General features: G+C 42.0%; 1 protein-coding gene and 1 pseudogene across 2 annotated transcripts; one reads left to right on the top strand and one right to left on the bottom strand.

Moving 5' to 3' along the window:
- The first annotated feature begins 6,657 nt into the window (after positions 1–6,657).
- LOC110013546 (uncharacterized) lies at positions 6,658–15,887 on the top strand (annotated as a pseudogene). The gene is made up of 8 exons (XR_013648222.1): positions 6,658–7,050; positions 7,280–7,440; positions 7,599–7,735; positions 7,849–7,942; positions 8,015–8,356; positions 8,576–8,756; positions 8,968–9,095; positions 15,828–15,887. The product of XR_013648222.1 is annotated as an uncharacterized LOC110013546 (transcript).
- Positions 15,888–24,378: 8,491 nt separating this feature from the next.
- On the bottom strand, positions 24,379–26,470 carry LOC111948931 (zinc finger protein 394-like). The gene has a single exon (XM_078933058.1). The coding sequence runs from the start codon at positions 25,614–25,616 to the stop codon at positions 25,080–25,082; it is 537 nt and encodes a 178-aa protein (XP_078789184.1). The 5' UTR covers positions 25,617–26,470; the 3' UTR covers positions 24,379–25,079.
- Between the last annotated feature and the right edge of the window lie 237 nt (positions 26,471–26,707).

Here is a 26,707-nt window from a genome sequence, read left to right as displayed (position 1 = left end):
GTGGTGGGGCTTATCTCTGGAAATGATGAGTCTGCTTACCGGGATGAGGTGGAGCGGCTGTGTGTCTGGTGTGGAAAAAACAATCTCACCCTCAACACAACAAAGACCAAGGAACTGGTGGTGGACTACAGGAGGAACAAAACAGACATTCAGCCACTGTTTATTGGTGGAGATTGTGTGGAGAGGGTGGCCGCTTTCAAGCTCCTGGGCGATTGAGCCCATTAAGCAGGACCTGACCTGGAGCGCCAACACCTCTGCTCTGGTGAAGAAGGCCCAACAGAGACTGTACTTTCTCAGTCTTTTAAAGAAAAACAAACTGAGTGAGAAACTGTTAGTGTCATTCTACCGCTGCTCAATAGAGAGTATTTTAACTTACCGTCTCTGTGCCTGGTTTGCCAGTTGCACAGCTGCGGCTAGGAAAGCTCTCCAGAGAGTCACCACGAGAGCCCAGAAGATCATCGGCTGCCCTCTCCCATCCCTGGAAGAACTGTACAGTTCCCGCTGCCTAAAAAAGGCTCAGAACATTCTGCTGGATCAATCACACCCCAGACATTCTCTGTTTGAACTGCTGCCTTCAGGCAGAAGATACAGGGCAATTAAAACAAGGACAAACAGATTAAAAAATAGCTTCTATCCAAGAGCCATCGTGGCCTTAAACGCTGCTAAATAAAGTTAATTTATTAGGGAAGCGTGCAATAACTTGACAAGATGTAACCTCCTTTTTATATTTTTTTTATCTTATATTGTCTTATTTCGCAGTTTTCGTTTTTTATTTTAATTTGACTTTTTTATTATTCCACCGGAAAAATTGCACTGTAATTTCGTTGTACATGTACAATGACAATAAAGATATTTCTATTTCTTTGATTTCTTTTTTTTTTTTTGTCTTGATGAAAATCTATGTTTGTTCTGAGGGATAGGTGTGATTTAGAACAGGAATCCACTGAATCTGAACTGACTGCAAAGCGGGTGTATTTTAATTTACAATTGAAAAAAAAGGCCAGAAAGCAGCTTGATTTGTTCAGTTGGTGATAGTAACAGTTGTAATATAAATAATCATCTCATTTCCACACTGAAATAGATGACAGTTCATCAGACAGCTCATCATTCATTTGCCAGTCATTTTGTTGCAAAATTCCAGCAGGTTTAGGTCTGTGGTTATCTCAGTTTTTCAGTTCACTGCAGTCTCAGAGGGATGGCCCTATTAGTGTAGATCTGTTTATACTGCCTCACCTTAATCGCAGCCCGTGCCTTCTGAATTGTCAACAATGTTTAACAACCACCTCCCCTTATCTCAAGTACACAGACAGGAAACATTGGCAGAAAATCAATCAACTTCACAACGTGTTTCATTTGCAAAAAATAAGTGTTAGTAAGACATTCCAAAAGCACTTTAACTTGAAAGGGCAAGAAAGAATAAAAGGAAACGGGAAGGTCTAGGATTTAATGTTTCACAGGGAACACCTCTTTTCCATTTTGAACTTTTGAAAATAACCTTCATTTTGATCGATGCCCTGACAGATCCTCAACAAAAATCAAGGCATAAATAGCATAACAATAAATAACAGTAAAAAATGTGCTTTTTAACTCTGATTCTAAAGATTTTAAAGCCTTGATTTCAAATTGGAAATCCAAAAGTATACATGTTCTGTAAAACACCATGAAAAAGAGGGGCTTCCTCAGCACTAAAATAGGATATTAACCATATATCTTGTGCTCTTGCCTCTCTTTTACAGTCATTATCACACATGTCAAACACAGCTAGAAGCAGCAGCAAAGAACCCATTAGGCCTTATCTATTATTGAACAATCCCTCTAATGCCTGAAACTTGGTGACACTAAAAGACTTTGATTGTGGTAGGATTTCATGTCTCTCCTTGTTTCAAATATACACATACACGGGCTAAAATCTATACTATTTTTTAATAGAGGATAATCTTTTGTTAATCTGAAAACCTTTTTTTATTAGCTAACTTCTTTTAATAACTCTGTTTGTCTTTGTAGCTGTGTATGCTAAGTCTGCTCTGTGACATATAACTCCATCCATCTGCCAAACCCACTTAATGCTTTTTGGGGTCACATGGTTACTGGAGCCTATCCCAGCCCAGTCGGGTAAAGGTGGCGCACCCTTTGCGCGCACACAAGAGGCCTTGGACAGGATAAGTAAAAAATTCAAAAAAAATTGGGGTATGGCTGCGTTTTATTTTCTTATTTGTTTTCTACAACCCTACTCAGGATCATGTGACACGATTTTCTACCTGCCCTGAGCAAAAAACATGGCCTATCTTTGCTGTGTTGTTGTTGGAAAATCCCACATAATATCTTATTTTGTGGACTAATCTTTTTTTATAACATTTATAGAGAGAAATATACCCTTTACTTTCATACTATACATTCATTTTTGAGTTCGTTATTTCGAAGTTGTTTTTCTTTCAAGAAGAAGTTTTTTACTAAAAATTCCCAAAAAACTTTGGAATTTACGATGGCCCAGAAGGGTCACAACACAACACATTAACTTACCTCACAATTAACTCACAATACATCGCATTAACTCACCCCTCAACACATTAACTCACAACACAATAACTCACAACACAACACATTAACTCACAACAAAACACATTAACTCACAACGGAAGTGAAGCTGCAATGGAAGTGCTTTTATTCTGAAATTTCAACAGGCTGAGTGGCTAACTACCTAACAGAAAGTAACGTCACAGTGAGCTGTGGAGGGAGCATGTTTTTTCTACAAGAGAAGCTAGCAGCAGTGTTGCAAGATTTGGCGGTTTAGGGTCTAAATTTGCGGTCAAAAATGCATAATTTGGGAGGTTTTAGGGTCGGTTCGGCGGGTTTTTTCCCACTCATGAATATTTAATAGCGGCTAGGCCGTGTGGCTGTTGGAGTTCTCTGTACTGAAGCTCCGTGAACGGCAGAGATGGACCAGGCTCTGTCATCTAACCTGTTGAGGGAGTGCAACGCCACGCCTCTTAGGAATTGTGTTCTTTAAAGCCTGACAGTGCGATCTCTCCACATTTGTCGTGTCAAGTGTTGGGGACCGCGTGCGTGTGTGAGAGGAAGAGGGAGCGAAAGAAAGGAGAGGAGCGAGTGCAGGGACTGGGAGGGTGTGGGTGTGTGTGTGTGTTGGGGACCGAGTGGGTGTGTGAGAGGAGGGAGCTGAAGAAAGGAGAGGAGCAGAGCACGTGCAGCGACAGAGAGGGGTGTGAGTGCTGAGCTGAGGAGTGTGCGTTTACATTGTGTGTGTTCAGAGGAAGGAGAACCATAATAAAGAGAAGTCTCCCCATCCCCCAGAACAACTGTCATAGAGTCTTTATTAGCTCTTTCTGGAGGATGAGGGTCCGACCGGGAAAGTGAAACCCGAAGCAGGATCCACCTTCTGCCCTGGAAAAATCTCCCTGCCTTTTTCGACCACGGTCGGAAAGGGAAAAAGAGAAATCATTGCGCAGGAAAGGTTCAACACTACCAGGCATTGATAGACAGACACCGGTCCATGTAGCGACCATAACTTTAGCTGGTAGCTCCTCCCACATAGGGCAGTGGTATGAAGTTTTAAAGAAAACAATTTCTAAGAGGCGGGGCGTTGCACTCCCCCAACAACAGGTTAGATGACATAGCCCGGTCCTTCTCTGCCGTTTACAGAGCTTCAGTACAGAGAACTCCAACAGCCACATGGCCTAACGTAGTCCGCTATTATATATTCATGAGCTGGAAAAAACCTGTCCAAGTTATGCATTTTTGATTGGGCGGTTTTGGGTCTAAATTTGCAATCTGGCAACACTGCCGCTAGCTTCTCTTGTAGAAAAAACATGCTCCCTCCACAGCTCACTGTGACGTTACTTTCTATTAGGTAGTTAGCCGCTCAGCCAGTTGAAATTTCAGAATAAAAGCACTTCCATTGCAGCTTTACTTCCGTTCTGAGTTAATGTATTGTGGTGTGAGTTAATGTGTTGTGAGTTAATGTGTTGTGTTGTGAGTTATTGTGTTGTGAGTTAATGTGTTGTGAGTTAATGTGTTGTGTTGTGAGTTAATGTGTTGTGGGGTAAGTTAATGTGTTGTGTTGTGACTTAATGTGTTGTGGGGTAAATTAATGTGTTGTGTTGTGAGTTAATGTTTTGTTTGGTAAGTTAATGTGTTGTGTTGTGAACCTTCTGGGCCACCGTAGGAATTTGGTAAAATACTAAGCTACACTGCTTGATGGATTAATGAAGCATTATGGGTATTGTAGTTAGGAGAGTGGCACAGGTCTGGCTTCAACTGTTTCTGAATAAGTTGAGTAAACTTTGACTTATCAGTCTGTTGTATTTCGTGCTGTCCTGTGTAGTCCAAAAAATAGGAAAAATATTTCTTTGAATTAAAAACACTTGTTTTTCTTCAGTCAGAGAGCCACATGTGACTCTGGAGCCTCCGGGTGCAGACCCCTGGTTTAAGCAAATACGGTTGATTTGACCGACCACTTTTACAACGAAGCGTAATGCAGCATGTCAGGGAAGATGTTATTGGCAAACGCCTGGAACACATAGGGAGTGTTTCAGAGACCAAAGAGCATGACCAGGTACACAGCAAAATCAGCAATTCTAATTTAACTCCCATAGTGTCTATTTTAACACTTTGCCAGTGTTTATATAATTCTCATCAGCCCAGTGTTAAATCAACACTATTTAAAGTGTTACTATTTTAACTCTGGAATAATGTTACATAACTGAAATTCTCAGTGTTGTTTTTTTAACACTAAATTGTGTCCAAACTTAACTCTTACTTTGAGTTGATTCCCAACATTAGTTTTTTTCTGTACATTATTCCCTTTAAAAACTAGTTTTATCTTGAAAACTACATTTTATCTTGTGTTTAATTTCGTTTTCAATGTTGTCAAATACAAAACGTAGAAGGTATGGTTCATATCATGTAAATATGTTTATGTCAATATGTAAATACAGACAACTGACAATCAGCGGTTGAAAGTGTGGCTTTCTTGATTTTACAGAAGTGTAGGAGCAGATACGCAATCTTCTTTTCTGACCTATTCATAGCTCAGTTGTAGGTGCAGCCGTCAAGTGTAAAAAGTGTAAATAATATGTTAAAATGTGAAAGAAATAGTTTTCAACTCTTTATTAAGAGAACAAATTACCCAGGCACAATAACATTTTGGGCACAAGGTATCCTTGACCACAGTTACAACAAAGACAAAGATACACAGCAAATTTTTTAGTGTTATTTTTTCAGATTTTTAGTATACAGATTAATTTTTTCAACACTACAGAGTACATTAACACCTAATTACACTTTTTAGTTACCAACTCATACACTTTACAGTGTCATGTTATATGTCAGTGTTGGTGTAGAGCTCATATTTGCTCACCAAACATCCCAGAGTGTGTATGAATGATTGAGTCTGCATGGTTCTCATTTCACGTAGCGTACGTAAATACGTCAGGTACGTTTCTATCGGGAGGAGCTAGATGAGCGGCAAAGCAGGCAATCATTGACGGCGGGAAACAACGGTTTTCAAGCGTCGTGCGGTGAAAAGGATATCGAGTCAGACAGCGGGAAACAGGTAAGTGGGATTTGAATAACCCACGCTATTAGACAAATGTTTAGACACAGTTTCGCATTGGTTTTTATTTGATCGGTAATGTATTTCCTGCTACCATTTTTTTTTGCTAGCCTGGCTGCAAACAAACATTGATCGCTAGCTAAAACAATCATTTGAAATTCAAGGAAGTTGTGGTATCCTGATAAATTATTGTGTGCTTTATGTGTTTAACAGTTTTGGACAATTGAAGTTCAATTTGAATCCCCCTTGCGTATCTAGCACGTGCGTGCGGTGCCGTCGTGGTAAAAGAAGCCGGTGTGTGTGGGGCACTTAACACTGCAGAGAAAGAGTTCTGCATTTGCGATTTTAAATTGTATTAAATCTTCAACTTAAAGTAAACAAAAAAATATGTGAATGTTGTAAATTATTTATTTTAGTGTCCATTGATATATTTGAGCCCGCCTGCAGAAATATCGTTTTGTCACAAAACGATAAACTTGTGGGGAAAACCCCATCCCCCAACGGGTCGGAAAATCTGAGCCTATGTCAGAGTTTCCACAATTCCCACTCTTATCCCTAACTATAACAAATATATATAGTGCAGGACTGTCTACTGCCCTGGATTGAAAGCGAATTCAACAACATCACGCTCACTTTTTTTGAAAGCTTACTACTTATTCATTTATGGTGACTATGTGAATCCACTGTGTTGTGATGATAAAAACGTGGATGCTTCACTTAAAAAAAACAACATTTAGATACATTTTTTCGCACAAATTGGTCAAATGCAAAGCATTGGGGTCTGTTTGTCTATAGGGGTGTAACGGTTTATTTAGTTGTATGTAATCGTGTCTTTTTACAGCAATTTCAGTTCACTTTTGTACTGTTTCGCGCCCCCCCCCCCCCCCATTAACCGTGACCTTCCACCGAGACGCTATTATATCACAATATCCTCTGTTGTTAAACTTGTTGACTTAGATTTTGTTTTTAAGCAATGCTTTTTTTTTAGCTGCAACAATGCTGTTTAAAGTCAAGTATTTGGGAAACAAACGATATGTCAAACTAAATGGAGCCTCGAATGCTACATTCCTGAGACAAGGTAATTCATTCAACCCTTCATATTTCCAAGTAAAAAATTATTAAAGTGTCATCCTTGCTGTGCTTTTATCAGTTAGTTTAAATATTTCTTTACTGTCTATTGTTACATTGTGAATGTGCAGTTTATTATGCTTATAAATTTGATTGGAATTGCACGCTATTTATCATACAGCAGAACATTGTAATGAATTAAACTGTCAAGTAATAGGAAATTGAAAAAAGTAACAGTATCCATAAATGTTTCTATTTATTGACAGCCAAAGAGAAGTTTGACATCCCTCATGAGACAAATTTATATGTTGTGGATAAAACTGGGACAGAGATTGACGAGGACGTGTTTAGTGATCTTCTGGACGAAAAGTCCGACATTGTCTGGAACCTTGTTGATGCCTCTTCTGTTCAGGGTAAAAGTAAAACTGCACAAAAAAGTTCATTTTATTTAATACATCCAATCTAAAACTAATGAAGTATATGAAGTTAAGCACATGGATCCTCCCTTGTTTGATTTATTGTACTAATTTTGAATACTTTATTAAATGCCTGAAATGGCACACATTGCTGTTTTACTGTATTCTGAAATTATTTTATGGTGGTCCGATTCTGACAGATTTTTATTGTTTGTTTCTCCTTTAGAATCTCCAGTGCAGTCTTCATGCACAGATACCCTGTCTCTCTCATCATCAATTTCATCAGACAATGAGACTTCCTTCATGTCCCCTAAAAGAAGTTACACTGCAGACCCTAAGTCCCAAAGAAAAGAATCAAGTGATGAAAGTTCTTCAGATGCAAAAAAGGTGACATTCTTATTAATTTTACATATGATTGTGCTTATGTATTTTTCTTTAATAACTGACACCATGTGACGGCTATCCTTGATTTAAAAAACAACAACATAGAAATTGATTAAAAGAACTAACTTGATTTGTGTTGTTTTTTCCCCTCCCCATTTTAGCTTGTTGAAAAACTACTGGAAGCCAAGCCAGGAGGAGAGAAAATACTAAAAGAATACAGACAAACAAGGGAGGTTAAAGATGCATCACGCCGGAAACTAGTCAACATAGTTGTAGCAGCTATGATTGAGCAGTATGGGTAAGTCACTTTTTGTCAATTATAGTCTAAATTATAGTCTAAAATTATTGTTGCAGTGACATACATACATAAAATCATCAAAGATGACTAATTTTTGCTCCTTTCCTTCTAAGGACGACTCCCCCTATGGATATAAGGACACGCTATGCTTTAGGGATTGTCACCCTGTTTCCTTGTCTGAAAGATCCATACTCAGAAAAAGGATATGTGCGTATTTGTTTCTGTTCACCATAAAGTTAGAGGAGTATTTTTAGAGCTACAGTTTCTGTTTCCCTTTAGGAGCACTTTTTTGATGCTAAGAGTAATGAAGGCTACATTGCATGGAAACTAAAAAACATGCAGCGTGAACTCAGTAGTGGAAGCAGGAGGAGCAGCAGCTCTGGAAGGGATTCATCACGCAATAGAGGACCACAGTTGGAGAGACCTGTGACCGCAGAGCATCAGTTGGATGGGGACCTCTGCAGAGAGGCCTTATCCTTTTTGAGGCACTGCACTGAAGAAGGGCAGATCTTCATGAAGATGAAACAAACTTTTCAATACAGACAGATGTTAATTCAAGATTCTGAGAAGTGTGAGACCATCCTAACAGTATTCCCAAGGTTTCTAGACACAAAGGGCCTGGTGAGTCAGCTGAGTGTTGTGATGTTGCAGAATGGTTGGTTATTATAGGGTGATAGTGAGTTATTCGTGATTCCTCTCAAAAATAACAGCAGACTTGAAAACAATGAATATATTTAGGATTATCTTTCCTTTGTCACTGCTTCTTTGATACACAATTTGTTGAAGTTCTGCTGAAGTATAGATTAATTATTCGTCTATATTTTTTGTGATTAATTTAAGGTGTTGCAGGATTTCCAAATGATGTTTGGTGAGGAAACCGCCTCAAAACTCTAGGAGAAATGGGGAACTTCGTTAAAGCAGAAAGTCATCAAAGAAGCGAAAAACCTCAGAAAAACACCAACTCTGGACTCCCTCATTCAGTCTGCTGAGGAGAACCATGATGAAAATGAAGATTTACCAGGTAAGCCCTAGCTTAGGTCACACATTATGTTCTCTCCTTTGTTGTGGTTTGATTCATGCCATCTATAGATATGCAGAAGTGAAAAAGTCCTACAATTTTAACACAATTTTCCACAAAGTTGCTATTTATCAAACTTTACTAGCTGAATATATGCCAAAAATGACTAGCTTTGTTTCAAGCAAATTCTTTATTTGCTTATTTTTTGCTCCAGCTTGGGACAGTGACATGGCAGCACTGTTGCTGTTGGTTTATCTCCTTCCTCCTCCACCTGGTGGGAAGAAGCAACCTGGAAAGATCGCTGTTCGAGAAGCTTTAAAACGTGTCGTCCATTTTCACAGAGTAGGTGGCTCCCACTTAGATTTTAGTAACTCAAAGTGTAGTTGTTCAAATTTAAAATAAATTAAAGCCGCAAGCGGCGTTGTATGGCCCGCAGACGCAACCCGCCTTCTACGCAGAACTCTACGCACCACCGCCACCCTCACCGCCCTCACCGCCCACAAATTAAAAGCTAGTCAAGGCTGATTTTGCTTATTATGCTAACTATGCTAATTTGGCCAAAAGTGCTAGCATAGCGATCAGCATCATCAACTAACTCAGAAAAAAACATTACCTAAAATGCTAATTATGCTAACTATGCTAGCTATGCTAATGTGGCTAAAAGTGCTAGCATAGCGATCAGCATCATCAACTGACTCAGAAAAACACATTACCTAAAATGCTAATTTTGCTAACTATGCTAGCTATGCTAATGTGGCTAAAAGTGCTAGCATAGCGATCAGCATCATCAACTGACTCAGAAAAACATATTTCCAAAAATGCTAATTATGCTAACTATGCTAGCTATGCTAATGTGGCTAAAAGTGCTAGCATAGCGATCAGCATCATCAACTGACTCAGAAAAACACATTACCTAAAATGCTAATTATGCTAACTATGCTAGCTATGCTAATGTGGCTAAAGGTGCTAGCATAGCGATCAGCATCATAAACTGACTCAGAAAAACACATTACCTAAAATGCTAATTATGCTAACTATGCTAGTTATGCTAACATAGCTAAAAGTGCTAGCATAGCGATCAGCATCATCAATCAACTCTGTAAAACACATTCCTCCATTGGTGAGAGCTATATGTCATAAGTTGATAAAAAAAAACCACTTTTTCCAAAAATGGCGCCTTTCTGTTGATTTTATCTCCATAGCAACCATTTTATGTTTTGGTCCCCTCGGGAGGACGAACAGATTGATGTCAGTTTCAAACAAATTGGTAAAAGTAAAGTTTTTGTTGTCCTTAGCAACAGTGGTTTTATGCTAACCACGCCCACATTCCTTATATGTCCATATCCAGTGTTTTTCAATGTATTCTGTTTCAGGCATGAATGCATGCATTCAATTTTCACTGTATTGTATTGAAATGCAAGGGAGTTATAACAGTGCGCCACTTTACTAGCTTGCCACGCGCACACCGTCCAAAATCTACAACTTCTAATTCTAACATTTTTTCCACAGTAGCCTGCCATTGATGCCCAAAAAGTTTCGAGACAATCGATGAAAATTCCAATGACAAGTTTACGTTTGAATCTGGTGATAAAGGTGTTTTTTATAGAAAATTCAAGATGGCGGCCTTTCCCCAAAGGTGGACGAAACTCCAGAGGTAGTTGTGGACTTGCTCTAGCAACATGTGAGTCGAATTTCGTGAAAATCGCTCGAAAAAAAGTTCATTTTTTCATATTGTGTAAAAACGCGAAAAACGCAAAATGGCAGATTTTGGCACAAAATGGCCGCCAAACCGTAGGTCGTGTCACCATCCCGTAATGATTTCAAAACGTCCTTTGGATATCGCGGACAAGGGTATATTGGTTTCGTTAGTCGATTCTCAAAAAAAAAGTTCCGAATTTTTTCGTTTTTGCCGAGTCTGCACATTTTTTTGCGACAGTTTTTTGCTTACCACGCCCACATTCCTTTATCGATCTTGTCGTGCGTAGCATTGTTTTGATCAGCGCGGGCCAAGGAATCGCATATTTCCTCTTCACGACATTCCGATGAAAAATGTGCGAGCTAGCCAAGATGGCAACGGTTGCTAGCTCGCCACGCGCACACCGTTCAAAATCTACAACTTCTAATTCCAACATTTTGTCCAGAGTAGCTGGCCGTTGGTGCCCGAAAAGTTACAAGACGATTGATGAAAATTCCAACGACGAGTTTTCGTTTTTTATCTGGTGCTAAAGGTGCTTTTTTGAGAAAATTCCAGATGGCGGCCTTTTCCCAAGGTCAAAGGTCAATGACACTTCTGGGGTCTTTGTAGGCTGGAGCTGGCAGCAAGTGTGTGCAATTGCGTGAAAATCGTTCAAACAAAAGTGTCTTTTCCCCATATTGTGGGAAAACACGAAAATCGCCAATTCTCAGAGTTTGCCACAAAATGGCCGCCAAGCCGTAGGTCGTGTGGCCGTCCCATAATGATTTCAAAACATCTTTGGGATATCCCCGACACGTGTGTCTTGGTTTCGCGGCTGTATTTTGAAGTACATTTTGTTCGGCCCCATACGCGATTTTCGTCCCATTCGTTTTTTTGACGGGATCGCTGGCCGTGATGTCATCGTCTTCGGGGGGGTGACGTTGACTTTGTGGAAAATTCATTTGCAATTTATCCCAGGTGTGTGCACATTTTGGTGACTTTTCGAGCATGCGGCGGGGGTCAAATTCTCGCTGAAAGGCGGCGAAGTCGTCGTTCCAACTGTGAAAACAATATGGTCCTTGCAGTCAGTGACTGCTGCTGCGGGCCATAATAAGGTATGAGGAATAGCAGTGCGCGACTTTGCGAGCTCGCCACGCGGACGCCGTTCAAAATCTACAACTTCTAGTTGCAACATTTTTTTCACAGTAGCTTGCCGTTGATGCCCAAAAAGTTTCGAGACGATCGCGGAAAATTCCAACGACAAGTTTACGATTGAATCCAGGGGTAAAGGCGTTTTTTATAGAAAATTCAAGATGGCGGCCTTTTCCCGAGGTCAAAGGTGGACGAAACTCCAGAGGTAGTTGTGGACTGACTCTAGCAACACGTGAGTCAAATTTCGTGAAAATCGCTCGAAAAAAAGTTCATTTTTCCATATTGTGTAAAAACGCGAAAAACGCAAAATGGCAGATTTTGGCACAAAATGGCTGCCAAACCGTAGGTCGTGTCACCATCCCGTAATGATTTCAAAACGTCCTTTGGATATCGCGGACAAGGGTATATTGGTTTTGTTAGTCGATTCTCAAAAAAAAGTTCCGAATGTTTTCGTTTTTGCCGAGTCGGCACATTTTTTTGCGACAGTTTTTTGCTTACCACGCCCACATTCCTTTATCGATCTTGTCGTGCGTAGCATCGTTTTGTTCAGCGCGGGCCAAGGAATCGCATATTTCCTCTTCACGACATTCCGATGAAAAATGTGCGAGCTAGCCAAGATGGCAACGGTTGCTAGCTTGCCACGCGCACGCCGTTCAAAATCTACAACTTCTAATTCCAACATTTTGTCCAGAGTAGCTGGCCGTTGGTGCCCGAAAAGTTACGAGACGATTGATGAAAATTCCAACGACGAGTTTTCGTTTGTATCTGGTGCTAAAGGTGCTTTTTTGAGAAAATTCCAGATGGCGGCCTTTTCCCAAGGTCAAAGGTCAATGACACTTCTGGGGTCTTTGTAGGCTGGAGCTGGCAGCAAGTGTGTGCAATTGCGTGAAAATCGTTCAAACAAAAGTGTCTTTTCCCCATATTGTGGGAAACACGAAAATCGCCAATTCTCAGAGTTCGCCACAAAATGGCCGCCAAGCCGTAGGTCGTGTGGCCGTCCCATAATGATTTCAAAACATCTTTGGGATATCCCCGACACGTGTGTCTTGGTTTCGCGGCTGTATTTTGAAGTACATTTTGTTCGGCCCCATACGCGATTTTCGTCCCATTCGTTTTTTTGACGGGATCGCTGGCCGTGATGTCATCGTCTTCGGGGGGGTGACGTTGACTTTGTGGAAAATTCATTTGCAATTTATCCCAGGTGTGTGCACATTTTGGTGACTTTTCGAGCATGCGGCGGGGGTCAAATTCTCGCTGAAAGGCGGCGAAGTCGTCGTTCCAACTGTGAAAACAATATGGTCCTTGCAGTCAGTGACTGCTGCTGCGGGCCATAATAAGGTATGAGGAATAGCAGTGCGCGACTTTGCGAGCTCGCCACGCGGACGCCGTTCAAAATCTACAACTTCTAGTTGCAACATTTTTTTCACAGTAGCTTGCCGTTGATGCCCAAAAAGTTTCGAGACGATCGCGGAAAATTCCAACGACAAGTTTACGATTGAATCCAGGGGTAAAGGCGTTTTTTATAGAAAATTCAAGATGGCGGCCTTTTCCCGAGGTCAAAGGTGGACGAAACTGCAGAGGTAGTTGTGGACTGACTCTAGCAACACGTGAGTCAAATTTCGTGAAAATCGCTCGAAAAAAAGTTCATTTTTCCATATTGTGTAAAAACGCGAAAAACGCAAAATGGCAGATTTTGGCACAAAATGGCCGCCAAACCGTAGGTCGTGTCACCATCCCGTAATGATTTCAAAACGTCCTTTGGATATCGCGGACAAGGGTATATTGGTTTCGTTAGTCGATTCTCAAAAAAAAGTTCCGAATGTTTTCGTTTTTGCCGAGTCGGCACATTTTTTTGCGACAGTTTTTTGCTTACCACGCCCACATTCCTTTATCGATCTTGTCGTGCGTAGCATCGTTTTGTTCAGCGCGGGCCAAGGAATCGCATATTTCCTCTTCACGACATTCCGATGAAAAATGTGCGAGCTAGCCAAGATGGCAACGGTTGCTAGCTTGCCACGCGCACGCCGTTTAAAATCTACAACTTCTAATTCCAACATTTTGTCCAGAGTAGCTGGCCGTTGGTGCCCGAAAAGTTACGAGACGATTGATGAAAATTCCAACGACGAGTTTTCGTTTGTATCTGGTGCTAAAGGTGCTTTTTTGAGAAAATTCCAGATGGCGGCCTTTTCCCAAGGTCAAAGGTCAACGACACTTCTGGGGTGTTTGTAGACTGGAGCTGGCAGCAAGTGTGTGCAATTGCGTGAAAATCGTTCAAACAAAAGTGTCTTTTCCCCATATTGTGGGAAAACACGAAAATCGCCAATTCTCAGAGTTCGCCACAAAATGGCCGCCAAGCCGTAGGTCGTGTGGCCGTCCCATAATGATTTCAAAACATCTTTGGGATATCCACGACACGTGTGTCTTGGTTTCGCGGCTGTATTTTGAAGTACATTTTGTTCGGCCCCATACGCAATTTTCGGCCCATTCTTTTTTTTGACGGGATCGCTGGCCGTGATGTCATCGTCTTCGGGGGGGTGACGTTGACTTTGTGGAAAATTCATTTGCAATTTATCCCAGGTGTGTGCACGTTTTGGTGACTTTTCGAGCATGCGGCGGGGGTCAAATTCTCACTGAAAGGCGGCGAAGTCGTCGTTCCAACTGCGAAAACAATATGGTCCTTGCAGTCAGTGACTGCTGCTGCAGGCCATAATTACTCATTATACATCAAAGTTTTGTTTCAGTCATGCCGCAGCCTTCAAGAGGTAACAGGCCCAGTCCAGGGGAGACAGCCCTACATTCTGGCTGTTGGAACATCACGTGCCAGCATCAATGATTATTACATAGTGGTGGACGGTCAACTCATCCCCTGCAAGGCTAAGTCTTCACTTTCAGCCTTTGATGAACTTTTCAAAGCACACTACGTGTTTGGCATCTCCTACGACCAGCCCTTGCAGAACATGTATACATTTGTGCAGACGACCATTTACAATATTGATGTTGGCCTATGCCATGAAAGCCCCAGGGTAAAGGACCTCAGATCAAAGCTTCTCAATTGACTCAGGTAAATTAACAAAAGAAAGATGCTCCACTGTTTTGTTTTGAAATGTATTCGCACTTCTGTCAAAGATTTGGTTCGTCGTCTAAAGATTTTCCATGGGTTTTATCCTGGAAAAAATTTTCAACTTCTATGTGACCAAGATGGATGTTCTCAGAGATTTTGCACATTTTCAGGTTTTCGAAAACATCTTCAAAGCAAACACAGAGCTAGAATTGGAGATAAAATGGAGAATTGGAGAGAAAATGACCCCTTATTCTTTTTCAGTAGTTGATCAGTCAGTAGAGCCTTGTTCAGTTGCTTTTACTGTCTGTATTAATTTTATGTTCAATGGCAATTTGAATTGGCAAATAAATATTTTTGAACTGCTGTGGGATTGGATGCTTATTTGTGTTATCTTTAACGTGAGTCACTGTTAAATATTATTGTAGTACATAAGATTAAGTAGGGAAGATGTAAAATATAAGCAAGAGTTTATCGTATGAACTGAGTTTTAAAAGGGAACTCTGAAATTCTGCATTAAGGTGAATAATCAACTCTCTTTGAAATAATAATTGGATATCATTGGGTGTATATAAATCACTGATAAAAGAGTTATTTTCTACTCTTTAAGTGTAGATGCAGTCAATATCAGAAGTGTAATGGCTCATCTGGACAGAGTCAAATAATGTCTGCCAAAGAGTTTACGTAAACTCTCACGGTGTTGGAATTTTACACAATTTTAGTGTTATTTCATTAACTCTTGTAGACGGTGTTGTTTTAACACTGGGAATCTGGACCCAAATAATCACCGGATTCGGTGTAAACTTTACTCCTATGGAATAAAATATACACTGCTTGATTTGCTGTGTACAATGTAAATGTTTTCATCTTTACTATAGGCACTTTGTAAGTCAAATGGCTTGTGAATAACAAGACTGTCTGCTTTAATAATGTCCTTTCCGTCACTGATGAACAATTTGCTGGCATGAAAATGCTGATTGAAAAGTTCTACTAGCTTATCTACAAGGAAATAGATCATTGTGTTTATTAAAAGGATCTTTTGTATCCTACCAAAAATTGGAACTTCATCAACAATAGCACTGGATGGACTAAAAATGTATATAGGAGAACAAGGGAAAAAATATAAACATTAGGTGCAATCATTAAAAAAGTTACTGAAACTTACTATCTGATATGCTGTCACGAACAGTCAGAGGTCAGGATTGCTTTGTATCACTTCAAGAAGAACATCTTCCTCTACTACTGTTAGTCTTCAAAAATGTGAAGCTCAGCTCCATCCGGAAGTCCAAACTTATTTTAACTGGAAAAAAAGAATGGCCTAAAGGGAAAAAAACCAAAGTAATAACATCTGCAGAAAAATGTCATTACATTTGATCCAATATTCCCAGCTTCCTTACATTTTAACAAAGGCCAAATAATGTAAATATCTTACTATACAGAATGGCTGCTCACCTTCACTGATGAGATCTACATAGGTAAATCCTGACTGTAATCGGAAGTAATTTTTGGCACTTCCGTATCTGACCTTAAGCAGCATGGTGGGCGTTAATAGAAACTGTGAATGAAAAACAGTACTGAAGTTTTACAGAATTAACTTGCTCTTATCAGGTTTGAGCATAGATAAACCTTTTTTTTCTGAAGAACACGGTTCATATCAGTCACACTTAAAGTGTGTATTATGCAAAATCAACTTTTTCTAGCTTTCTTCCATGAAACAACAGTATTGATCAAAAATGTGCCTGGAGTGATTTTTTTTATTTCACTGACACTTATGTTCTGTCCTCGGTGGTGAGAGCTAGACTGCAAGAAAGTAAAAGTACCTTTGTTTGTTTTGTGGATTTAAAAAAAGCATTTGACTCGATAGACAGAGATCTTCTTCAATATAAATTACTTACGTATGGTATTAATGGTCAATTTTATAAAGCAATTAAAGCTCTGTACAAGGCTCCATTAGCCTGTGTGCAGGTGAATGATCTAAAAACAGGATGGTTTTCCACACCATTTGGAGTTAAACAAGCAGATGTTCTTTCACCGACTCTTTTTTCTATTTATGTCAACGATTTAGCTCAAGAAATTAAGAAAACTAACTTGGGTATTGATATCAATAATTGGAACTTGAGCATATTACTTTATGCTGATGATATTATTTTGATAGCGGATGAGGAAATAAAATTACAAGGAATGTTAAATACAATGAATGACTGGTGTAACAAATGGAGACTCACTATCAATAGTGACAAAACACAAATCGTTCATTTTAGAAAGCCTTTAGTACCTCAAAGTAATTTTCTGTTTTATTTTGGTAAAACTACTCTTATGTATACTGATACCTATAAATATCTTGGTTTTGTTTTTCATGAAAATATGATGTTCTCAGAAGGGAAGCAGCGGTTATCAGATTCTGCTGGGAGGGCACTTGGTGCAGTGATAAATAAGATGAAGGTCTGTCCGGAGTTGAGTTTTGACACGTTTGGTAAATTGTACGATGCCATGGTGGGATCTGTGTTATTTTATTCTGCAGGAGTCTGGGGTTATGAAGATGCTCCTGAGTGTGATAAGGTTCAAAACAGGGCAATGAGATATTTTCTGGGTGTACACAGGTTCACCACTAAAGCCGCCGTAGAGGGGGACATGGGGTGGGAACCTTGTGTGATCAAACAAAGAGCAGAAGTTCTCAGATTATGGAACCGGCTGGTGACTTTACCTGTAGAGAGAATTGCACTTAAAATATTTGATTGGGATAGAGCTCATATTTATCCCTGGTGTAATGATGTATTTAACATTCTGTCCTCTGTGAACTTACAATCATTATTTTTCAATTGTTTGAAATGTAAGATAGATAATGTTAAGGAAACTTTAGTTGGTTATTATGAAAAAGACTGGAAAATGAAACTGCTTCAAAAACCAAAATTACGAACTTATTTGCAAATTAAAGACACATTTTCTGCTGAACCATATGTTATATATAACTTAAAAAGAGGACAAAGATCCTTATGTGCTCAACTGAGAGCAGGAGTGCTCCCCCTACAGGTGGAAGTAGGGCGCTTTAAAGGCATTCCTGAGGAGGAAAGACTCTGTGAGGTCTGTGAGCTGCGAGTGGTGGAGGATGAATTTCATTTTTTGTTTTATTGCCCTTTGTATGAGAAACAGAGACTTTGTATGTATGACGTTATAGAAAAGAAATGTCCTGATTTGTTTTGGTTATCTGAAGACAAAATTTTACGTTTGCTTTTTGAAAATGAAATCTTTTGTTTGGCAAATTTTGTGTCAAAAGCATGGACAATAAGAATGGACTCTATGTATTCTGTTAGACTCTGAGTAGGGGGGTTATTGGTTATGGGATTCTTTTTGTGATGGGGATGTATCTTTATGTATTGTGTATTTTGTTTTGTTTTTTAGTGTCATATAAGCCCGTGTGGGCTGGGCACATTAGTGCATGACACTTAAATAAATAAATCAATCAATCAGACACACATGCACAAACAGAATATCATCTATCCTGCTAGCATTAAGTGTTTTATAATAAATAAGTGGTAATAGCAAAAGGGTCATAATATTACTGTGTGTAATGTTTTTATGCCCCCCCCCCCCCCCCCGGGGGGGGCCCCTGTCAAGCCCCTGTCAAGCATCCTCCATCTTTATATATTTAAGGCCCACAGCTGCAGGACTCACTTTTCCTATTTTTACTGAGATCAATTTCAATTTAAGAATGTGATTTGGATTTATCTACACATGTAATTTAGAAAAAGTCCCCCCCAATACCATAGTTAACATTGGATGTTTAAAGTTCCACTCCAACTATATTTTGATCTATTGTAAAAGCGCTCGGTGGTCTTTTATCATTGCACCTTGGGCATAGCTCCGGGCAGGAGGTCAACGGTACAGTCATAGGACCAGTATAGAGCGAGCTGTGTGGCAGGCTGCTTATTGAAGTCCTTTGCTAACTCCTAAAGTCCTTGTATTGAGCAGGCAACCCCTCCACCACCTAACTCTGTGAGGGTGGTGGCTGTGATTGACCTCGATGGAGCAGGTTTGTTGGGTTAGGAACTCCTGCTGCTGGATCCAAATTTGGCAAAGTATTCTGTCACAAGAACAGGCAGATGGCTGGTTCCAAATCCAGCAGGTTTATTAGTTCAGCTAAAACTCAACAAAGCCAAATCAGGGTCAGGCAGGCTGGACTCCATAACAGGCATTAGATCTTCAGAGGAGAGAAGGAGAGATGGTCAGGATTGAGGCTAGGGTCGGGGCAGGGGGCAGGCAAACAGAGTCAGGGTCAGAAGACAGACAAACAGGTCCAGATATAACGCTCGTTGAGGAAGGCAGTGTGGCACAAACAATACTTCACACTGAGCTTCATTCAGTGCAGAGCTTAAGTCTGCTGTGGTTGATTGAGTGGATGAGAGTCAGATGTGGATCATCCAGGAAGTGAGGCCAGAACTCTGGAGATGGTTCCCACTGGTGACCAGAGAGGGAGACAGAGTTCCGACTCCTGAGAGAAGTATTTATTTGTCATGTTAATTTCTAAAAACACAAGACATTATTAGAGAAACAGTCAGACAAACAGAACCCAAATACGATTTCTCGTGAGGAGAGACAAAAACTCAGTTTACATCTGACTAAGTACTTGAGACCCGACTGCTTGCCCTCCTTTTTTTATTTAGTTTAAGATGCCCTTTTTACACAGGAGGGGTTATTCTAAGAATTGCATGATTAATAGTTATCAGTATTATTTATTCAAAGCTTACTGCAGTTTCATAAAGGGTCAAAACAGGGTCATGCAAAGTTCCTGTATAAAGCAGTAATCTTTTCAATCATCGGCTACTTTCCAGAAACGTCCTCTTTTTCTGGCAGTGATGTTAACTCTTCTTGGAATGGCACGTGGAAGGTTTTTCACACACAAAGCATAACTTCTTCATTACTTAAGCACATTGGGTCAAACTTGATGTAGGGGTCAAATAGCATATACTCATACATAAATTCCTATAACATATTCAGATACTTTTAGCAACATGCTTAAGTCCTGCTAATCACAAATGTGCATTAAAATACATTGAAACAATTTGAATATGGTAATTTCATCAAACATTTTTATGAATTGTTTTGTGTTTTTTTATTTCATGTTTTTGTATTTCTTCTTCACTTGCGTTTTGTGGATGTGGTAACTCATTGAATTTCTTTTAATGAAATATTGTATTTATTCTGCCCTTGTTATTTCTTAGATTTTCTAAAATAAAAAGTTTATTTTATTTTTATTTAAGCTTTAGTGCCGTCATCAGTCTGCATTTGGAAAGGTTACTTTAAGTATTATTTGAAGTGAACTGTTTCATTTGTTTTTGTTGTTTATTTCTGTGAACCATCCATCCATCCATCTTCCTCCGCTTATCCGGGACCGGGTCGCGGGGGCAGCAGACTGAGCAGAGATGCCCAGACTTCCCTCACCCCAGCCACTTCCTCCAGCTCCTCTTGGGGGACCCCGAGGCGTTCCCAGGCCAGCCGAGAGACGTAGTCTCTCCAGCGTGTCCTGGGTCTTCCCCGGGGCCTCCGCCCAGTGGGACATGCCCGGAACACCTCTCCAGGGAGGCGTCCAGGGGGCATCCGGACTAGATGCCCGAGCCCCCTCAGCTGGCTCCTTTCGATGTGGAGGAGAAGCGGTTCTACTCCGAGCTCCCCGCGGGTGACCGAGCTTCTCACCCTATCTCTAAGGGAGCGCCCAGCCACCCTACGGAGGAAGCTCATTTCAGCCGCTTGTATTCGGGACCTCGTTCTTTCGGTCATGGCACATAGCTCATGACCATAGGTGAGTATTGGAACGTAGATCGACCGGTAAATTGAGAGCTTTGCTTTTCGGCTCAGCTCTCTCTTCACCACAACGGACCGATAGAGCGACCGCATAACTACGGACGCCGCTCCGATCCGCCTGTCAATCTCACGCTCCGATCTTCCCTCACTCGTGAACAAGACCCCAAGGTATTTAAACTCCTCCACCTGGGGCAAGGACACTCCACCGACCGAGAGATGGCAAACTACCTTTCTCCGGTCTGTGAACATGATTTTATTTAATTTTAGATGTTTTTTTTATTCTTAAGCACTTTGTGAGTTTTATGAAAAGTGCTACAAAAAGATGATGTGATTCCCATATTTATGCAGGCTGTCCAGTAAGACTGAGCTTGATATTTCTTTTATTAGTGAATGCAGGTAAATGTGTTTGTCTTGGTTTTAATAAACGTGTCACCAGGTCACTTAACATTTTAAACACTTGGTTAAGTCTAAATTCATCTTATCTTTCCAATTTTCTGAAAGCTGTAGACTGAATTCAGGTTCTGCTGGATAGTTATTTGCTTGTACAGAACCCTCGACAGATTACCTTCCTTCTCTCTGCTGTAGTCATGACGGCTGTCCCTGCTGCTGTCTGGCATACGATACTGTTCAAAATTTTACTTCTGAGGACCTTCGTTTCATGTGTGAGTGTGAGCCGACAGCAGTTTAATTCCAGCGTTAAGACCTGCTTTTGCAGAAGAGCCAGTCAGGTGACTATCTATAGCAGCAAGCTCATCAGTCACCACAGAAACAGACACGCCGTTTCTGTCTAGACCTGTCGTGGGTCCCGCCAGGAAATAAGGGCAGAGGCGCCAAGGTGAAAGTATTCTTGACTTTAATGCAAGAACAGAGCACAACAATTGCTCCACAAAGGCTAACCAACATATATTTCTCCATTCAGACTCCCACCATGACACCAGTAACAGGTTCTCTGTTAAATGGTAACCCCCTCCTCCTGGGCGTTTCTCTCCATCAGTCCAAAAGAAAGAAGGAAAAGTGTTTTACATTGTTCAAAACATGGACATTAAGAAATAAACATTTTCATACAAAGAAACATTCTGTGTTAATTACAAAGACATTCAGATAATCCTTAATAAAAATAAACACAAACAGTGACCGATGCGTCACATGACCCGGTGTGTCGGTGACCACTTCCGGGTAAACAAACCAACGCTAATGATGGCGTCGTGCCGGTCCGTGTGTGCGCGTCAATGCACACGTGGGTGTGTGCGAGCGTGTGTGCACGTGTGTGTGGGCCTGCAGTGGCAGCTGACGGTTCTGCACCGTCACATCATCCCCCTCCTCTGGGAGATTGGCGATGTGCGGCAATCTGGACAGATAATCTGCCACTATATTCTGTCTTCCAGGCCGGTGACGTACGTTAAATTTATACGGCTGAAGTGCCAAATACCAGCGTGTAAGCCAGTTGTGTTGGTCCTTCATGGTGTTTATCCATGTAAGGGCCCTGTGGTCTGTCTCGAGGTCAAATTCTCGGCCAAGTAAGTAGTACCTCAAGCTGTCCACCGCCCACTTAATGGCAAGTCCTTCCTTCTCCACAGTGGAGTATCTTGTCTCTTTCGGCTGAAGTTTGCGACTGAGGTACAGGACTGGTCGCTCTTCTCCTGGGTCTCCCTGAGCCAGGACAGCACCAAGCCCGACTGCTGTGGCATCCACTTGGACCAGGAACCTTTGATTAAAGTCCCAGGTGTGACTGTAGATCACCACATCGTCCAAATACGGCGCACTACAGTGATTACATCCCTGCAGCACCCTGTCCATCAGCCGTTGGAACGTGGCTGGTGCTCCATGCAGACCAAAAAGCATCACTGTAAACTGAAACAGTCCAGCAGGTGTTTTGAACACCGTATATGGTTGACAAGTGTTGCTGAGAGGTACTTGCCAGTAACCCTTGCATAGGTAAAGAGTGGTGATGAAATTGGCAGCCCCGATCTTCTCCAGCAGATCGTCATCTCGGCATTGGATATGCATAGGACTCCGAAACTGCGTTCAGTTTCCTGAAGTCGACGCATATCTTCAGTGAGTCGTCTTTCTTGGCAACGATCACCACCGGACTGCATCACTCGGAGTTGGAAGGCTCGATGACACCTAGCTCCAGCTTCTTCTTCACCTCATCATTCAGCCTTCCCACCAACTTCTGTGGTACCCGATAAGGTCGTTGCCGGATTGGTTGTCCATCTTTGAGCCGTATGGTATGGCTGATGAGTGTGGTTTTTCCTGGCTGTGCGGAAAAAAGAGATGGCACTTTATGAAATAAGTCCAAGTAGTCTGTTCAGGGGGTAAATGTGACAGAGACGGAGGGGTTGAGTGAGTCAGTCCAACTCCAAGTTTTCTTCAGCCTTCACAGCTCTGACTAGCAAAGACTTCTCTGTAGGATGGTTAGCACCTTCCTTCCACTCTGAGTAAATTCACGTGGTAAGTCTCTCTATCTCTCTTTTTGTCAGGATGGTGCACCTCATAGGTGACAGGTCCCATCCTGCGAAGAATGGTGTACGGCCCTTGCCACTTTGCCAGGAGTTTATTGGTAGAAGAGGGATGAAGCAGCAGAACCTTCTGACCTGGTTGGAGTTCGCGATGACGGGCCTGCTGGTCGTACCACGTCTTCCGACTCCTTTGGGCTTCTTGTTGGTTGACTTCTGCCTCTTCCCTGTACTTTGCCAACCGTTCTCTCATCTCCAGGACAAACTGGATCACACTCCTTTCTGAGGTCTCAGTGGGTTTGGCCTCCCATCTCTTCTCGAGGAGATCCAGTGGGCCTTGGACATCCCAGCCATAGAGGCGTTTGAATGGTGAGAAGCCTGTTGATGCTTGTGGGACTTCCCTATAAGCAAACAACAGAGATGGCAGCCAACGATCCCAGTCCTTTCCTGTGTCACTCACAAACTTCTGCAGCATCCTCTTCAGGGTCTGGTTGAAACGTTCCACCAAGCAAATGGTCTGTGGGTGGTAAGGTGTCGCCTTGATGGCAGTGATACCAAGCTGCTGTTGGAACAGTTTCATCAACTGGGAGGTGAAGTTGGTTCCCTGGTCTGTCAGAATTTCATCAGGTATTCCTACTCTGGAGAAAAACTGAATTAACGCTCTCATGACTGCAGGAGCTGTAATGGTGCGCAGGGGATAAGCTTCTGGGAACCGTGTCGCATAATCACAGACCACCAGGATGCACTCGTGACCACTACTGCTCTTAGGTAAAGGTCCAACAATGTCCATGGCTATTCTCCTGAACAGAGTGGAAATGATAGGAAGTGGGTGTAGTAATGCTCTGTCTGACTTATGTGTTATTGCAGTTTTCTGGCAGGTAGGACATGTTGCACAGTACTTCTGAATGTCAGTGTCCATAAATGGCCAGAAAAAACGTGAACTAACCCGAAGATATGTTTTGTGACGACCCAGGTGACCCGCCCATGGGAGTGTGTGAGCTAATTGCATAACGAGTGGCCTGCAGGTGGTTGGAACAACTACCCGTAGGTGTACTCTGAGGACCTCAGGGACCGGCCTCCTGTTGATACCCAGAGTCAGAACTAAACAAGGGGAATCAGCGTTTCAATATTCTGCAGCTAAAATCTGGAACAGCCTCCCTGAATTCGTAAGACAGGCCTCTTCTGTGTTCATGTTCAAATCTAGACTTAAAACATTTCTGTTTAGCCGTGTATATGACTGAAAGGTCCTATCTGCACTTTTCTTTCCTTTCCTTCCTTTATTTTTAAATCAGTTTTCAATTTTTTTTTTTTTTTTTTTTCTCTTAAAGTAAATTTTATGTTGATTATTTCTATGATGTATTGTGATTTTAATGCATTCTTCTGTTTTGTGAAGCACCTTGAATTACTTTGTGTATGAATTGTGCTATACAAATAAACTTGCCTTGCCTTCACCTTCAGCTGCATACAGAACATCATCAACAACAATAAACCGCACATTTCCCAAACAGTTGTCACTTTCCGTCGACACTTTGGCAAACAAAGGTTTTAAAGTTTGATCTTCTTTTTGTAAGGCTGAAACGTCAGCTGGTATTTCAAATGTGTCTGCTGTGGTTGGGATCTCAGGATCCGGCAACTTAAGTTTCTTTTCAAACCGTCTTTGACGACGGGACTTTCTTGGCATTTCTTTGCCTCCATCAAATAAACTGTCATCCAAATGTGGAAGACTTTGCATCCCTACTTTAGCCTGAGCTCTAGTTAGCACGGGTGCTAAAAACATTAACAGCTAGCTCAGCATTAGCTTTAGCTGTTTCAGTAGCCTCATTTAATAAGTCCCCCAACATAGGCAAATCACATCCCAAAATTAAATCAACAGGTAGGTTCTCTACCACCCCAACAGTCAAAAGATGTGATTGTTCATTTATGGTCACTGTTGCATCTGCTTTTGGGTACAAATGTTTGTCGCCATGCAGACACACAACACTTGTTTGCCTGCCATAATAAAGTCTACCAAAAGGGATTAAACTCTGTTTGACCAAAGAAACAAAACTACCAGTGTCCAACATAGCAATAACCTGCTGTCCGTTCACAGTCACCGGTTTAAGTGGCTGGAAAATGTCTTTGTCCATGTGTACAGGCCCTGCTCCTGAGATAGCCTCTGGCCTGGGTGCGTAGCAAGCACCTGTGAATTAAGTCTTGCGGATTGGACACACGGAGGTTTTGTGACCAATCTGCTGGCAATAGTAACACACAAGGTCCTTACCCGCTGCTCGCTGGTTAGGTCCTCGGTTGGTACCTTGCGTTGCCTGATTGAAGTCTCTCCGTGCAAGTCTCGATGGAGCAGTTTGAATAGGATGACGCTGATCCCAACCCAACAGCCTTGTAGATGCCCCTCGTCGAGCATTGACGTACTGCAGCGCAAGCCGGGCAGCGGCGAGGCCATCCTCCGGTTCGTGCTCCTTCACCCACGTCCTCACATCAGCGGGAAGCACACGCAGCAGCTGCTCCAGGATGACGATCTCCCCGATCTGCTCCTTGCTGTGTAGCTCTGGGCGGATCCAGCGACGGTAGAAGCCCTTCAGTCGGTGGTACGTCTCAGTTGGATTCTCCCCAGATGGCAACACAACAGACCGGAACTGCTGATGATAAGTCTCTGGCGAGATGTCAAATTTCACCAGGAGTGCGTCTTTCAGGTCTTTGTAGATGTGGGCTTGCTGCTCGTCCATTGCCGTGTAGGCCTCCAACGCCTTTCCGAACAGCAGGTGCACCAGCCGACATGCCCACTCAGTCTCTGGCCATCTCCACGTCCTGGCAATCCGTTCAAAAAGTAGCAGGTAATTTTCAATGTCCTCACCTTCTGATATGGAGGGACCTTTGGCTCCATGTAAGGTCTCCAATCAGGTGGCTGTGGACTGGCTCTGCCTTGGGGTTGATCTGACCAGCTGGAGTCCTCCTGTGCCACTGGATGCCGTCGACGAGACGTTGCAGCTGGTGTTGGATGATCCAACCTTGGGCTACTCACTGCGGCTGAGCTCCGTCCAGCGGCTTGGAGACTGGTGTTCCGCCGCCGACCAGAATGGCGCTCTGAACTGGAAATAGATGCTTCCAAACCTTGGAGTGTAGCGATGAACCAATCTTCTCGCTGCTGCTGTCCATGGAGAAAGTCTCTCATCATGGCCGCCAAGTCACCTTCTGGGCCTTTGGTCGGGCCAACAGAGGCACCAGGATCCACCACCTCCTCCTCCGAGGATGAATTGGACGATTGAGGGCCTGTGTCTGTGGTTGGATCCATCTCCTCCTTCTGGGAACGTAGAGCTCTGTGTCTCACCTTTTTGCGGCCAGCCATCTGCATATCCAACTTCTGACACCAATCTTTCGTGGGTCCCACCAGGAAATAAGGGCAGAGGCGCCAAGGTGAAAGTATTCTTGACTTTAATGCAAGAACAGAGCACAACAATTGCTCCACAAAGGCTAACCAACATATATTTCTCCATTCAGACTCTCCAACTTCTCCACTCAGACTCCCACCATGACACCAGTAACAGGTTCTCTTTTAAATGGTAACCCCCTCCTCCTGGGCGTTGCTCTCCATCAGTCCAAAAGAAAGAAGGAAAAGTGTTTTACATTGTTCAAAACATGGACATTAAGAAATAAACATTTTCATACAAAGAAACATTCTGTGTTCATTACAAAGACATTCCAATAATCCTTAATATAAATAAATACAAACAGTGACCGATGCGTCACATGACCCGGTGTGTCGGTGACCACTTACGGGTAAACAAACCAATGCTAATGATGGCGTCGTGCGTGCTTC

This window comes from Oryzias latipes, chromosome 16 (genome assembly GCF_053564925.1).
Source record: "Oryzias latipes strain Hd-rR chromosome 16, Olatipes_Hd-rR_3.1".
In the NCBI taxonomy this organism is placed as follows: domain Eukaryota; kingdom Metazoa; phylum Chordata; class Actinopteri; order Beloniformes; family Adrianichthyidae; genus Oryzias; species Oryzias latipes.
Note: the sequence above shows the minus strand (reverse complement) of the source record. Positions and strands in the feature narration are given on the sequence as shown.

What these genes read in the sequence shown, in the direction of transcription:
- LOC111948931 (XM_078933058.1), bottom strand. Translation starts at nt 25,616, where the DNA reads ATGGACGAGCAGCAAGCCCACATCTACAAAGACCTGAAAGACGCACTC.